Source organism: Melospiza melodia, chromosome 1, assembly GCF_035770615.1.
Source record: "Melospiza melodia melodia isolate bMelMel2 chromosome 1, bMelMel2.pri, whole genome shotgun sequence".
Classification (NCBI taxonomy): domain Eukaryota; kingdom Metazoa; phylum Chordata; class Aves; order Passeriformes; family Passerellidae; genus Melospiza; species Melospiza melodia.
This window is the reverse complement of record NC_086194.1, coordinates 173,437,603-173,451,381: the sequence shown is the minus strand read 5'-3', so window position 1 is coordinate 173,451,381 and position 13,779 is coordinate 173,437,603. Positions and strand designations below refer to the sequence as shown.

At 49.0% G+C, this 13,779-nt stretch overlaps 2 protein-coding genes across 2 annotated transcripts in view; one reads left to right on the top strand and one right to left on the bottom strand.

Moving 5' to 3' along the window:
• Positions 1–10,742, top strand: part of LOC134417613 (maestro heat-like repeat-containing protein family member 1) — a 51,088-nt gene extending 40,346 nt beyond the window's left edge. Inside the window, 3 exon segments of the mRNA XM_063155073.1 lie at positions 2,320–2,422; positions 4,303–4,368; positions 10,262–10,742. Of these exon segments, the coding sequence (XP_063011143.1) occupies positions 2,320–2,422; positions 4,303–4,368; positions 10,262–10,347 (255 nt within the window). The 3' untranslated portion in view covers positions 10,348–10,742.
• Positions 10,743–12,450: 1,708 nt separating this feature from the next.
• Positions 12,451–13,779, bottom strand: part of LOC134428579 (ribosome biogenesis protein BOP1-like) — a 90,035-nt gene continuing 88,706 nt past the window's right edge. Inside the window, exon 16 of the mRNA XM_063175398.1 lies at positions 12,451–13,201. Within this exon, the coding sequence (XP_063031468.1) occupies positions 13,048–13,201 (154 nt within the window). The 3' untranslated portion in view covers positions 12,451–13,047. The remainder of the gene's footprint in view (positions 13,202–13,779) is intronic.

Sequence of the window (13,779 nt, the reverse complement as noted above, 5' to 3'; positions counted from 1 at the left end):
GGACACTGGGACATTGGGACACTGGGACATTGGGACACTGGGACATTGGGACATTGGGACATTGGGACACTGGGACACTGGGACATTGGGACACTGGGACACTGGGACATTGGGACACTGGGACACTGGGACACTGGGACATTGGGACATTGGGACACTGGGACATTGGGACACTGGGACATTGGGACACTGGGACATTGGGACATTGGGACATTGGGACACTGGGACACTGGGACATTGGGACACTGGGACACTGGGACATTGGGACACTGGGACACTGGGACACTGGGACATTGGGACATTGGGACACTGGGACATTGGGACATTGGGACATTGGGACACTGGGACATTGGGACACTGGGACACTGGGACATTGGGACATTGGGACACTGGGACATTGGGACACTGGGACATTGGGACACTGGGACACTGGGACATTGGGACACTGGGACACTGGGACACTGGGACATTGGGACATTGGGACACTGGGACACTGGGACACTGGGACATTGGGACACTGGGACATTGGGACATTGGGACATTGGGATATTGGGACATTGGGACATTGGGACACTGGGACACTGGGTCATTGGGACACTGGGACATTGGGACACTGGGACATTGGGACATTGGGACATTGGGACATTGGGACACTGGGACATTGGGACACTGGGACACTGGGACACTGGGACACTGGGACACTGGGACACTGGGACATTGGGATATTGGGACATTGGGAATGTGGGGATGGGATTAGATTGGGATGGGCACACCGTGGGGCCTCTGGGTTTTCCCATTTCCCTGCATGGCCAGAGTGTCCCCCATGTCCCATATTCCTACATCCCCCCAGTCCCCTCCGTGTCCCCAATGTCCCCAGTTATCTCAATGTCCCCGATGTCCCAAATCCCTCAGAATGTCCCCAATGTCCCCTCTGTCCCTACTGTCCCCAATGTCCCCAATGTCTCCTCAGTTCCAATGTCCCCTCTGTCCCCATTGCTCCCAATGTCCCCATTGTCTCCTCAGTGTCCCCTCTGCCTCCTCTGTCCCCAATGTCCCCAATGTCTGTTATGTCCCCAATGTCCCCAGTGTCCCCTGTGTCCCTCATGTCCCCAGTGTTCCCCGTGCCCCCAGTGTCTTCTCAGTCCCCAATGTCCCCAGTGTCCCCTCTGTCCCCAATGTCCCCAATGTCCCCATTGCCCCCAGTGTCTCCTCAGTGTCCCCTCTGCCTCCTCTGGTTCCAGTGTCCCCATTGTCCGTTCTCTCCCCAATGTCCCCTCTGTCCCCAGTGTCCCCAGTGTCCCCAGTGTCCCCAGTGTCCCCAATGTCCGTTCTGTCCCCAGTGTCCCCAGTGTCCCTCATGTCCCCAATGTCCATTCTCTCCCCAATGTCCCCAATGTCCCCAGTGTCCCCAGTGTCCCCAGTGTCCCCAATGTCCCCATTGCCCCCACGTCCCCAATGTCCCCAGTGTCCCTCATGTCCCCAGTGTCTCCAGTGTCCCCAGTGCTCCAATCCCCCCAATGCCTCCAATGTCCCCAATGTCCCCGTTGCCCCCATGTCCCCGGTGTCCCCCCAGTGTCCCTCATGTCCCCAATGTTCCCAGTGTCCCCAGTGTCTTCTCAGTTCCCAATGTCCCCACTGTCCCCAGTGTCCCCACTGTCCCCAGTGTCCCTCATGTCCCCGTTGTCCCTTCTGTCCCCAGTGTCCCCAATGTCCCCAGTGTTCCCAGTGTCCCCAGTGTCTTCTCAGTTCCCAATGCCCCCACTGTCCCCAGTGTCCCCAATGTCCGTTCTGTCCCCAATGTCCCCAATGTCCCAAATGTCCCCAGTGTCCCCAGTGTCCCTCATGTCCCCAATGTCCCCAATGTCCGTTCTGTCCCCAGTGTCCCCAATGTCCCCAGTGTCTTCTCAGTCCCCAATGCCCCCAATGTCCCCAGTGTCCCCAATGTCCCCAATGTCCCCAATGTCCCCAATGTCCCCAATGTCCCCAGTGTCCCCAATGTCCCCAATGTCCGTTCTGTCCCCAGTGTCCCCAATGTCCCCAGTGTCTTCTCAGTCCCCAATGCCCCCAATGTCCCCGATGTCCCCAATGCCCCCAATGCCCCCTAATGCCCCCAATGTCCCCAATGTCCCCAATGTCCCCAATGTCCCCTGTGTCCCCAATGTCCCCACTGTCCCCATTGCCCCCACATACCCAGTGTCCCCCCAGTGTCCCCGCTGTCCCCAATGTCCCCACTGTCCCCAATGTCCCCCCAATGCCCCCAATGTCCCCCCAGTGTCCCCGCTGTCCCCAGTGTCCCCAATGTCCCCTGTGTCCCCGCAGATGCGCAGCCACCCCGCGCTGCTGAGCCGCCTCATCTCCACCAACCTCTTCTACTTCAAGAGCCCCTGGCGGGAGCTGCGGGCGGCGGCGGCCATGTTCATCGGTGAGGGACGGGGACACCGCGGCGGTGGCCTTTGTCACCGGGGGTGGCATCGGTCCCAGGCGTCCCCAAGGGGGTTTGGGCTGGTTCTGGGTGGTTTTGGGTCATTTCTGGGGTAATTCTGAAAGTTTTGGAGTGTCTGATGACCCCGATCTTGTCCCCAGGTGGACTGCTCTCCCTGGGGACACTGTGGTGGTGGCCTTTGTCACTGGGGGTGGCATCGGTCCCGGGCGTCCCCAAGGGGGTTTGGGCTGGTTCTGGGTGGTTTTGGGTCATTTCTGGGGTAAATCTGAAAGTTTTGGGGTCCCTGGTGACCCCGATCTTGTCCCCAGGTGGACTGCTCTCCTTGGGGACACCGCGGTGGTGGCCTTTGTCACCGGGGGTGGCATCGCTCCCGGGCGTCCCCGAGGGGGTTTGGGCTGGTTCTGGGTGGTTTTGGGTCATTTCTGGGGGGATTTTGGGGTCCCCGGTGACCCCAGTCTTGTCCCCTGTTGGACTCAGATTTCTGTCCCCCTTGGTGTCACCACAGTGGTGGCTTTTGTCACCAGGGAGTGACATCACTCCTGGAGATCCCCAAGGGGTTTTGGGGCCGGTTTTGGTTGTTTTGGACGATCTTGGATGGTTTTTGAGGGAATTTTGAAGGTTTTGGGGTCCCTGGTGACCCCAGTCTAGTCCCCTGTTGGACTCAGATTTCTGTCTCCCTTGGTGTCACCACAGTGGTGGCCTTTGTCACCGGGGGTGGCATCGCTCCCGGGAGTCCCCGAGGGGGTTTGGGCTGGGTCTGGGTGGTTTTGGGTCATTTCTGGGGTAAATCTGAAAGTTTTGGGGTCCCTGGTGACCCCAGTCTTGTCCCCAGGTGGACTGCTCTCCTTGGGGACACAGTGGTGGCCTTTGTCACCGGGGGTGACATCGCTCCCGGGAGTCCCCGAGGGGTTTTTGGGCTGGTTTTGGTTGTTTTGGGGTGATTTTTGGGGATTTGGTGCTCCCTGGTTGACCTCAGTCCTGTCCCCAGCCAGTCCTTGGCGTTGTCCCCCATTTTGGTCACCGTGGTGGCCTTTGTCACCAGGAGGTGACATCAACCCTGGGTGTCCCCAAGGGGGTTTGGGCTCATTCTGGGTGGTTTTGGATCAGTTTTGGGGTCATTCTGAGGGACCCCAGTCTTGTCCCCTGGTTCTGTCACCTCTGGGAATCGCAGTGGTGGCCTTTGTCACCAGGAGGTGACATCAACCCTGGGTGTCCCCAAGAGGGTTTGGGCTGGTTTTTGGTGGTTTTAGGGCATTCTGGGGACATTTTGGGGTCCCTGGTGACCCCAAACTTGCCCTGGTAGACTCAGGGCTCTCTTCTTGGTGTCACCACAGCGGTGGCCTTTGTCACCGGGAGGTGGCATCAGCCCTGAAGGTCCCCGAGGGTTTTTTGGTTTGGTTTTGGTTGTTTTGGGGTGATCCTGGATGGTTTTTGAGGTAATTTTAACGATTTTGGGGTCCCTGGTGACCCAAACTTGTCCCCTGGTAGACTCAGGTCTCTCCTCCTTGGTGTCACCACGGTGGTGGCCTTTGTCACCAGGAGGTGGCATCAGCCCTGAAGGTCCCCAAGGTTTTTTTTGGGCTGGTTTTGGTTGTTTTGGGGTGATCCTGGATGGTTTTGGGGGCAGTTTTGAAGATTTTGGAGTCCCTGATGAGCCCAAACTTGTTCCCAGCTGGTCTCTGGTTCTGCCAACTCTTGGTGTCACTACGGTGGTGGCCTTTGTCACCAAGGGGTGACATCGCTCCTGGGGGGTTTGAGCTGCTTTTCCTCGGTTTTGGGATATTTTGATGGGGTTTTTTTGGGGTAATTTTGGGTTTTTTAGGGAATATTCCAGTCCCTGATCCCGAAATTCCCTGCAGGGTTCCTGGTGCTCCACATGGACGAGGAGCAGGGCCAGCAGGTGGACCTGGACCAGCTCATCTCTGGTCAGTGGGAATTCCCAAATTCCCGAATTCCCGGATTTCCAAATCACCAAAATCACAAGTTCCTGAATCCCTGAATTCTCGAATTCCCAAATTCCCCAATTTCCGAATTCCCAAATCCCCGAATTCCTGAATCCCCGAATTTCCAAATTCCTGAATTCCTGAATTCCCAAATTCCCAAATTCCTGAATTCCCGAATTCCTGAATTTCCAAAATCCCAAATCTCTGAATTCATGAATTCCCAAATCCCCTAATTTCCACATTTCCAAACTCCCAAATTCCTGAACCCCTGAATTCCCAAATTTCCAATTTTCCACATTTCCAAATTCCCGAATTCCTGAATTCCCAAATTCCCAAATCCTTGAATTCCCAAATTCTCAAATCCCTGAATTCCTAAATTCCCGAATTCCCAACTTCTAAGGGAAAAAAAAATCTACATTTTGTAGGACCTGAACTTCAATTTTTGGGGAACATCCTGTGGTTTTAGGGCCAAATTCCTCATTCTTAGGGAAGAAAATCCCATTTTTCAGGCCAAAATCCCTCGTTTTTAGGGAGAAAAATCCCATTATTGGTGGGAAAAATAATTCCATTTTCAGGCCAAAATTCCTCATTCTTAGCGAGAAAAAATTCCCATTTTTAGGGGAAAGAATGCCATTTTTCAGTTAAAAATTTCTTCATTTTTAGGGAAAAAATGCCCATTTTTCAGGCCAAAATTCCTCATTTTTAGGGGGAAAAAATTCCCATTTTTAAGGGAAAAAGATCTCATTTTTCAGGCCAAAATTCCTCATTTGTAGGCCAAACAAATCCTGGTTTTAGGGGGGAAAAATCCCATTTTTCACATGAAATTTCCTCATTTTTAGGGAGAAAAATCCCATTTTTAGGGAAAAAAATTCCCATTTTTAGGGAAAAATTTTCATTTTCAGGCGAAAAAATCTTCATTTTTTAGGGGAAAAAAATCCCATTTTTCAGGTCAAAATTCCTCATTTTTAGGGAGTAAAACCCCATGTTTAGGGGGAAAAGTCCCATGTCCAGGCCAAAATTCCTCATTCTTAACGAGAAAAAACTCCCACTTTTTGGGGAAAGAAATACCCATTTTTCAGGCCAAAATTCTTCCTTTTTTAGGGGAAAACATCCCATTTTTAGGGGAAAAAAATCCCTGAATTTTAGGGAAAAAAATTTCCCATTTTTAGGGGGAAAAAAATTCCCAATTTTAGGGAAAAATCCCCCCAATTTTTAGGAAAATAAATCCCATTTTTAGGGACAAAAATTCCCTTTTTCCAGCCCTGCTGGCTCCCTGGCACGGGGGTGATCTCACTTTTCTGGATTTTCGGGATTTTTTCCCCTCTCAGCTCTGAAATCCCATTTGCAGGGCAAAATTCTCCATTTTTAGGGGAAAAAATCCCATTTTTAGGGAAAAATATTCCCCTTTTTCAGGCCAAAATTCCTCATCTTTAGGGGGAAAAAAATCCCATTTTTTGGCCAAAACCTCCCATTTTTCAGGCCAAAATCCTCATTTTTTGGGGGAAAAAATTCCCATTTCTCAGGCCAAAATTCCTCGTTTTTAGGGGAAAAATTACCATTTTAAGGGAGAAAAAAAAATCCCATTTTCCATGTGAAAATTCCTCATTTTTCAGGAGAAAAATCCCATTTTTAAGGGAAAAAAAAATCCACATTTTTAGGGGAAAAACGTCTCATTTTTAGGGGAAAAAATCCCATTTTTAGGGGAAAAAATCCCATTTTTAGGGAAAAAACGTCCCATTTTTAGGGGAAAAAATCCCATTTTTAGGGAAAAACATCCCATTTTTAGGGGAAAAAATCCCATTTTTCAGGCTAAAATTCTTCATTTTTATGGAAAAAATTCCCATTAATAGGGGAAAAAATTCCCATTTTTCGGGGAACCAAAACCTATTTTTAAGGGGAAATAAAATCCCATTTTTAGGGACAAAAATTCCCATTTTCCAGCCCTGCTGGCTCCCTGGCACGGGGGTGATCTCACTTTTCTGGATTTTCGGGATTTTTTCCCCTCTCAGCTCTGAAATCCCATTTGCAGGGCAAAATTCTCCATTTTTAGGGGAAAAACCCCCATTTTTAGGGAAAAATATTCCCCTTTTTCAGGCCAAAATTCCTCATCTTTAGGGGGAAAAAAATCCCATTTCTCAGGCCAAAATTCCTCGTTTTTAGGGGAAAAATTACCATTTTAAGGGAGAAAAAAAATCCCATTTTCCATGTGAAAATTCCTCATTTTTCAGGTGAAAAATCCCATTTTTAAGGGAAAAAAAAATCCACATTTTTAGGGGAAAAACGTCCCATTTTTAGGGGGAAAAAAATCCCATTTTTAGGGAAAAACATCCCATTTTTAGGGAAAAAACATCCCATTTTTAGGGGAAAAAATCCCATTTTTAGGGAAAAACATCCCATTCTTAGGGGAAAAAATCCCATTTTTCAGGCTAAAATTCTTCATTTTTATGGAAAAAATTCCCATTAATAGGGGAAAAAATTCCCATTTTTCGGGGAACCAAAACCTATTTTTAAGGGGAAATAAAATCCCATTTTTAGGGACAAAAATTCCCATTTTCCAGCCCTGCTGGCTCCCTGGCACGGGGGTGATCTCACTTTTCTGGATTTTCGGGATTTTTTCCCCTCTCAGCTCTGAAATCCCATTTGCAGGGCAAAATTCTCCATTTTTAGGGGAAAAAATCCCATTTTTAAGGAAAAACAAAATCCCATTTTCCAGGCCAAAATTTCTCATTTTTACAGGAAACAATTCCCATTTCTCAGGCCAAAACCCCTCACTTTTAGGAGAAAAATTGCCATTTTAAGGGGGAAAAAATTTTTAGGTAAAAAAGTAATCCCATTTTTAGGGAAAAAAATCCAATTTTTAGGAAAAAACATTCCCATTTTTAGGGGGAAAAAATCCCATTTTTTATGAAAAGAACTCCCATTTTCAGGGGGAAAAAATCTCATTCTTTCAGACCCAAATTGCTCATTTTTAGGGGGAAAAATTTCCCATTTATAGGGAAAAACCCCCTCATTTTAGTGAGAAAAATTTCCCATTTTAAATGGGAAAAAAATCCACATTTTTAGGGGAAAAAATCCCATTTTTAGGGAAAAAAATCCCATTTTTAGGGAAAAACATCCCATTTTTAGGGAAAAAACATCCCATTTTTAGGGGAAAAAATCCCATTTTTAGGGAAAAACATCCCATTTTTAGGGAAAAAACATCCCATTTTTAGGGGAAAAAATCCCATTTTTAGGGAAAAACATCCCATTTTTAGGGAAAAAACATCCCATTTTTAGGGGAAAAAATCCCATTTTTAAGGGGAAAAAAATCCACATTTTTAGGGGAAAAAATCCCATTTTTAGGGACAAAAATTCCCATTTTCCGCCCTGCTGGCTCGCTGGCACGGGGGTGATCTCACTTTTCTGGATTTTCGGGATTTTTTCCCCTCTCAGCTCTGAGCTCATCCCGTGGAGCCGAGCCCGGAAAATTCCCGACCTCTCCAAGGCGGCCGCAGAAAACTCTAAAAAAGGGAAAAATTCCATTTTCCAGCGGCTCCGAGCGCCCTGCCGGGGGAAACGGGGGAGAGGAACTCGCCCGGAATTCCGGGGATTTGTGGGGATCCCGGGGGGGTTCTCTGATCCCGACAGAAATGAGGGAAAATCCCCAAAAATGGGGGATGAAACAAGGGAAAAAATTGGGAAATAAAAAAACCGTGGGTGAGATCCCGGCTCCCGGGAGCCGCTCCAGGATTTGGGAATGAGGGTCGGGGAGGAATTCTGGCCAGGAAAATCCGAATTCCCTGGATCAAAGGGGCCTGAGGCTTCACTTCTAATTTGAATTTTTTGGGATCATCCCAAGATTTGAATTGTTTGGGATCATCTTGAGCATTTAATTTTGATTTTAGAGGTTTTGGGATCATCCAAAGCCTCTACTGTGAATTTTTTGGGATCATCCCAAAACTTCCGTTTTAATTTTGAGTTCAATTTTAATTTTTTGAGTTCATCCCTACCATTTAATTTTAATTTTTTGGGATCATCCTCTGCCTTTAAGTTTTGGGGTTTTTTGGGATAATCCTGAGCCTTTAATTTTAATTTTTTTGGGGGGATCATCGTGACCATTTAATTTTAATTATAGATTAATTATATATTATATATTATATATTATATAATATATAATATATATTATATATTATATATTATATATTATATATTATATATTATATATTATATATTATATATTATATATTATATATTATATATTATATATTATATATTATATATTAATTAATTATAGATTTTTAGGATTATCCTGAGCCTCTCCTTTAATTTTTTGGGATCATCCACAGCCTTTCCTTTTAATTTTAATTTATTTGGGATCATCCTGAACATTCCATAATTTTAATTTTTTGGGATCATCTCAAGCCTTTCATTTTAGTTTTAGGGGGGTTTTTTTGGGATCATCCAGAGTTTTTCCTTTCAATTTTACGGTTTTGTGGGATCATCCCCAAACATTTAATTTTAATTTTTTGGGATTATCCTCTACCTTTGATTTTAGGTTTTTTGGGATCATCCTGAGCTTTTCATATTTATTTTTTAAGCTCATCCCAAGCCTTTAATTTAAATTTAATTTCATTCCAATTTTTTGCTCTTCCCACCAAAAAAAAAAAAAAAATCTCAGGAAAAACAGGGAAAAAGAAGGAGCCGAGCTGGGAAAATCCCAGCTTGGAATTTTTCCCTGTCAGTCCTCAAATCCTGGAAAATGATGGGAATAAAATCCTCATATTTTTGGGGGGAAAAGAATCCATAAAAATTCCCAGATCCAGCAAATTTTTCAGGATTGGGAATATTCTGGGGTGGGAGCACTGGAATTTCCCGTGGGATTTTCCTGATCAAATCTCTCCCAGCCCCGTTCCCAAATCCTGGAGCGGCTCCTGGGAGCCGGGAATGGATCCAGGGGGAATGCAGAGAAATCCCAGTGGGAATTCAGTGGGAATGCAGCAGGAGAAAAGCGGGAATGTGATGGGAATAAAGCAGGAATCCAGGGGGGAACGCCGTGGGAACGCCGTGGGAATATGGTGGGAATTCCTGGGAATTCCCGGAGTTTTCAATGTCCGGGGCTGGGGGATCCCAATCCTGATCCCAATCCTGACCTTGATCCTGACCTTGATATTGATCCTGGTCCCAATCCTAATCTCAATCCCAATCCCAATCCCAATCCCAATGCTGATCTCAATCCTGACCCCGATCCCAATCCCGATCCCAATCCTGATTCTGACTCCAATCCTGATCCCGATCCCAATCCCGATGCTGATCTCAATCCTGACCCCGATCCCGATCCCAATCCTGATTCTGACTCCAATCCTGATCCCAATCCCAATCCCAACTCCAATCCTGATCCTCGATCCCGGTCCCAATCCCGATCCCAATCCCAATCCTGATTCTGACCCCGATCCCAATCCCAATCCCGATCCCAATCAATCCCAATCCCAACTCCAATCCTGATCCTCGATCCTGATCCCAATCCCAATTCCGATCCTGATCCCAGTCCTGTTATCAATCCCAGTCCTGATTCTGATCCCAATCCTGACCCCAATTCTGATCCCGATCCCGATCCCAATCCTGATTCCTGTCCTGATCTCAGTCCTGATTCTGATTCAGATTCCAATCCTGATTCTTTATGATCCTGACTAATCCCAATCCTTGATCCCGATCCCAATCCTGACCCCAATTTTGATCCCAGTCGCAATCCTGATCCCAATCCTGATTTTTTCTGATCCTGACTCCAATCCTCACCCTGATCTTGATCCTGACTCCAATCCTGATCCCGATCCCAATCCCAACTCCAATCTCAATCCCGCTCCTGATCCCGATCCCGATCCCGTCTCTGCCGTTCCAGCCCTGCAGCTGCTGCTCAAGGATCCGGTTCCAGCCGTGAGGGTCAAGGTGGCCGAAACCCTGGGACGCCTCGTCCGCCTCCTCTGAATCCCGAAATTCCCCAAAATTCCCAGGAATTCCCGAAATTCTCAAAATTCCCAGGAATTCCCAGCTCCGAGACCCTGGGACGTCTCATCTGCCTCCTCTGCATCCCAGAATTCCCGGGAATTCCCGGCTCCGCTCAGCAATACCCCGGGGGATCCCAAGCCATGGGAAAAGTCTTCCATCACCTCCGTCCTCGGGGACAAAAAAATTGGGAAAACGACCGGAATTCGGGATGGGATCCATTCCCAGCCTTCCACCCCCATCCCCCTCTGCTGCTTCCCGGTGGATAACAGGATCCAATTCCCAAAATCCCCACCTGGAATCCCCACCTGGAATCCCCACCTGGAATTCCCCCCTGTACAGAGACCTATTTTTAAGTAAAGCTTCTGGCTCCCGAATTTTGGCTCTCTGGAATTTTGGGGTTGCTCAGGATTTGGGTGGTGGGGAGGGGGGGGATCCCCCCGGTGTCTCCATGGGGGTGATCCAGGGGCTCCTCCCGGCCTCTCATCCACAGGGAAGGAAAACCCTGGAATTTCCCGGCTGCTCCTGCCCCGATTCTGTCCCACCTCCGGCTTTGCCGTTGGGATCCTGATCCAGGTCCCATTCCAGATCCCATTCCAGATCCCATTCCAGATCCTATCCCAGGTCCCATTCCAGGTCCCATTCCAGATCCCATTCCAGATCCCATTCCAGATCCTTTTACAGGTCCCATTCCAGGTCCCATTCCAGATCCTATCCCAGGTCCCATTCCAGGTCCCATCCCAGGTCCCATTCCAGGTCCCATTCCAGATCCCATTCCAGATTCCCATTCCAGATCCCACTCCAAGTCCCACTCCAGATCCTTTTACAGGTCCCATTCCAGGTCCTGCTCCATTCCCTGACTTCTTTTCCTGGGATAAATCAGATCCAGGGAATCTGATCCTCTGTTCTGGTCACTTCCAGCTTTTCCATTGGGATCCTGCTCCAGATCCTGTCCAAAATCCCATTCCAGATCCTACTCCAGGCCCTATCCCAGATCCCATTCCATGCAAAAAAAGCCTTTCATGATTCCAGTGGACCCTGGGAATTCTGTGTGCTGGGAATGTGGGGGTGGGATTGGGATATTTGGGAATTCTGGGATGGGGACATCGAGGAGATGTGGGAATATGGGGATGGGGATGGGGACGGGGACACTGAGGGATGTGGGAATGGGAATATTGGGGAATTCAGGACAAAAAGAGCCCAGAATTGTATCCAAAAAATCCTCCCATGAGCCCTGGGAATGGGAATTCCAATGGTGGCGAGTCCTGGTGGATCCTGTTGGGAATGTCAGGTGTGGGGAAGGTTCGGATGGGAATATTGAGGGATGTGGGAATGGGAATATTGGGGAATTCAGGACACAAAGAGCCCAGAATTGTATCCCAAAAAATCCTCCCATGAGCCCTGGGAATTCTGATCCTGGTGGATCCCTACGTGTAGGGAATGTGGGGGTGGGATTGGCGTGGGGATCCTCGGGAGTGTGGGAATTGGGATGGGAATATTGAGGGATGTGGGAATGGGAATACTGGGGAATTCAGGACACGAAGATCCTGGAATTGTATCCCAAAAAATCCTTTATTGAGTGCTAGGAATTCCAACTGTGGTGGATCCCAGTGGATCCCAGTGGATTTCTGTGGTGTGAGGAATGTGGGGGTGGGGCTGGGGCACACCCAGGGGATGAGGGAATGGGAACATGGGGAATTCAGGGCATGAAGATCCTGGAATTGTATCCCAAAAAATCCTCCCATGAGCCCTGGGAATTCTGATCCTGGTGGATCCCTACGTGTAGGGAATGTGGGGGTGGGATTGGGATCCTCGGGAATGTGGGAATTGGGATGGGATTGGGGACATTGAGTGATGTGGGAATGGGAATATTGGGGAACTCAGGACAAACAGAGCCTGGAATTGTATCCCAAAAAAGCCTTTACTGAGCCCTGGGAACGGGAATTCCAATGGTGGCGGATCCCGGTGGATCCTGTTGGGAATGTCAGGAGTGGGGAAGGCGGGGATGGGACTGGGGACACTGAGGGGTGTGGGGATGGGGATGTTGCGGACACTGAGAAACCGAGGACACGAAGAGCCTGGAACTGTATCCAAAAAAAGCCTTTATTGAGCACGGGGAGTTCCAAAGGCAGCGGATCCCTGTGGGAAGGTCAGCTGTGGAGGCACACGGTGCCATTGGAGAAGCGCCAGGGATCCCTCTGGATCCAGCTGGATCCCACCGGCTCCCTGTGGATCAGGGGGAGAGGCGCAGGAAGCCGTCGGCACCCGAGGGAAAGAGCCAGGGCTGCTGGGGCTGGATCCAGGTGGAACCCAGGTGGATCCCAGGTGGATCCCTGAGGACCCCCGTGGTTCCCCCCAGATCCCACTGGATCAGGTGTAGAGGCAGAGGGTTCCGTCAGCTCCCGAGGAGAAGAGCCAGGGCTGCTGGGGCTGGATCCAGGTGGAACCCCAGTGGACCCCACTGGAACCCCATGGATCTGGGTGGATCCCAGTGGGTCCCAGTGGATCCCAGTGGGTGGATGGATCATGTGTAGAGTCTGACGGTTCCGTCGGCCCCCGAGGAGAAGAGCCGGGGCTGCTGGGGTTGGATCCAGGTGGATCCCTGAGGATCTCACTGGAACCCTGGAGGATCCTGGTGGATCCCGATGGGGATCCAGGTGGATCCCATTGGATCCCGTTGGATCAGGTGTAGAGTCTGACGGTTCCATCGGCCCCCGAGGAGAAGATCCAGGGCTGCTGGGGGTGGAAGGCGACGTCGAGCACGCCGAGGTCCAGGGTGGGCGCGTGGCCCTTGAGCACCTTGAGCGGCACCAGCAGCGCGTTCTGCAGCAGGTCACTGCCACGGGGAGAGGGAACAAGGGGGAAAAACGGGAATTCCTGGTGAATCCCATAAGTAAATCCCATAAATCCCATGACAATTCCCGTGAATCCCACAAACAAATCCCACAAACAATTCCTGTGAATCCCACAAGTAAATCCCATAAATCCCATGACAATTCCCGGTGAATCCCCTAAGTGAATCCCATAAATCCCACAGACAATTCCCGGTGAATCCCATAAGTAAATCCCATAAATCCCATGAGAATTCCTGTGAATCCCATAAGTAAATCCCATAAATCCCACGACAATTCCCATGAATCCTGCAAACAAATCCCGTAAATCCCCTAATTAAATCCCACAAATCCCCCAGACAATTCTGGTGAATCCCACAAACAAATCCCACAAATCCCACAAACAAATCCCGTGACAATTCCCGTGAATCCCACAGACAAATCCCGTAAATCCTGTGACAATTCCCGGTGAATCCCACAAACAAATCCTATAAATCCCCTAATTAAATCCTGTGAAAATTCCCGGTGAATCCCACAAACAAATCCCACAAATCCCCCAAACAAATCCCGTAAATCCTGCGAC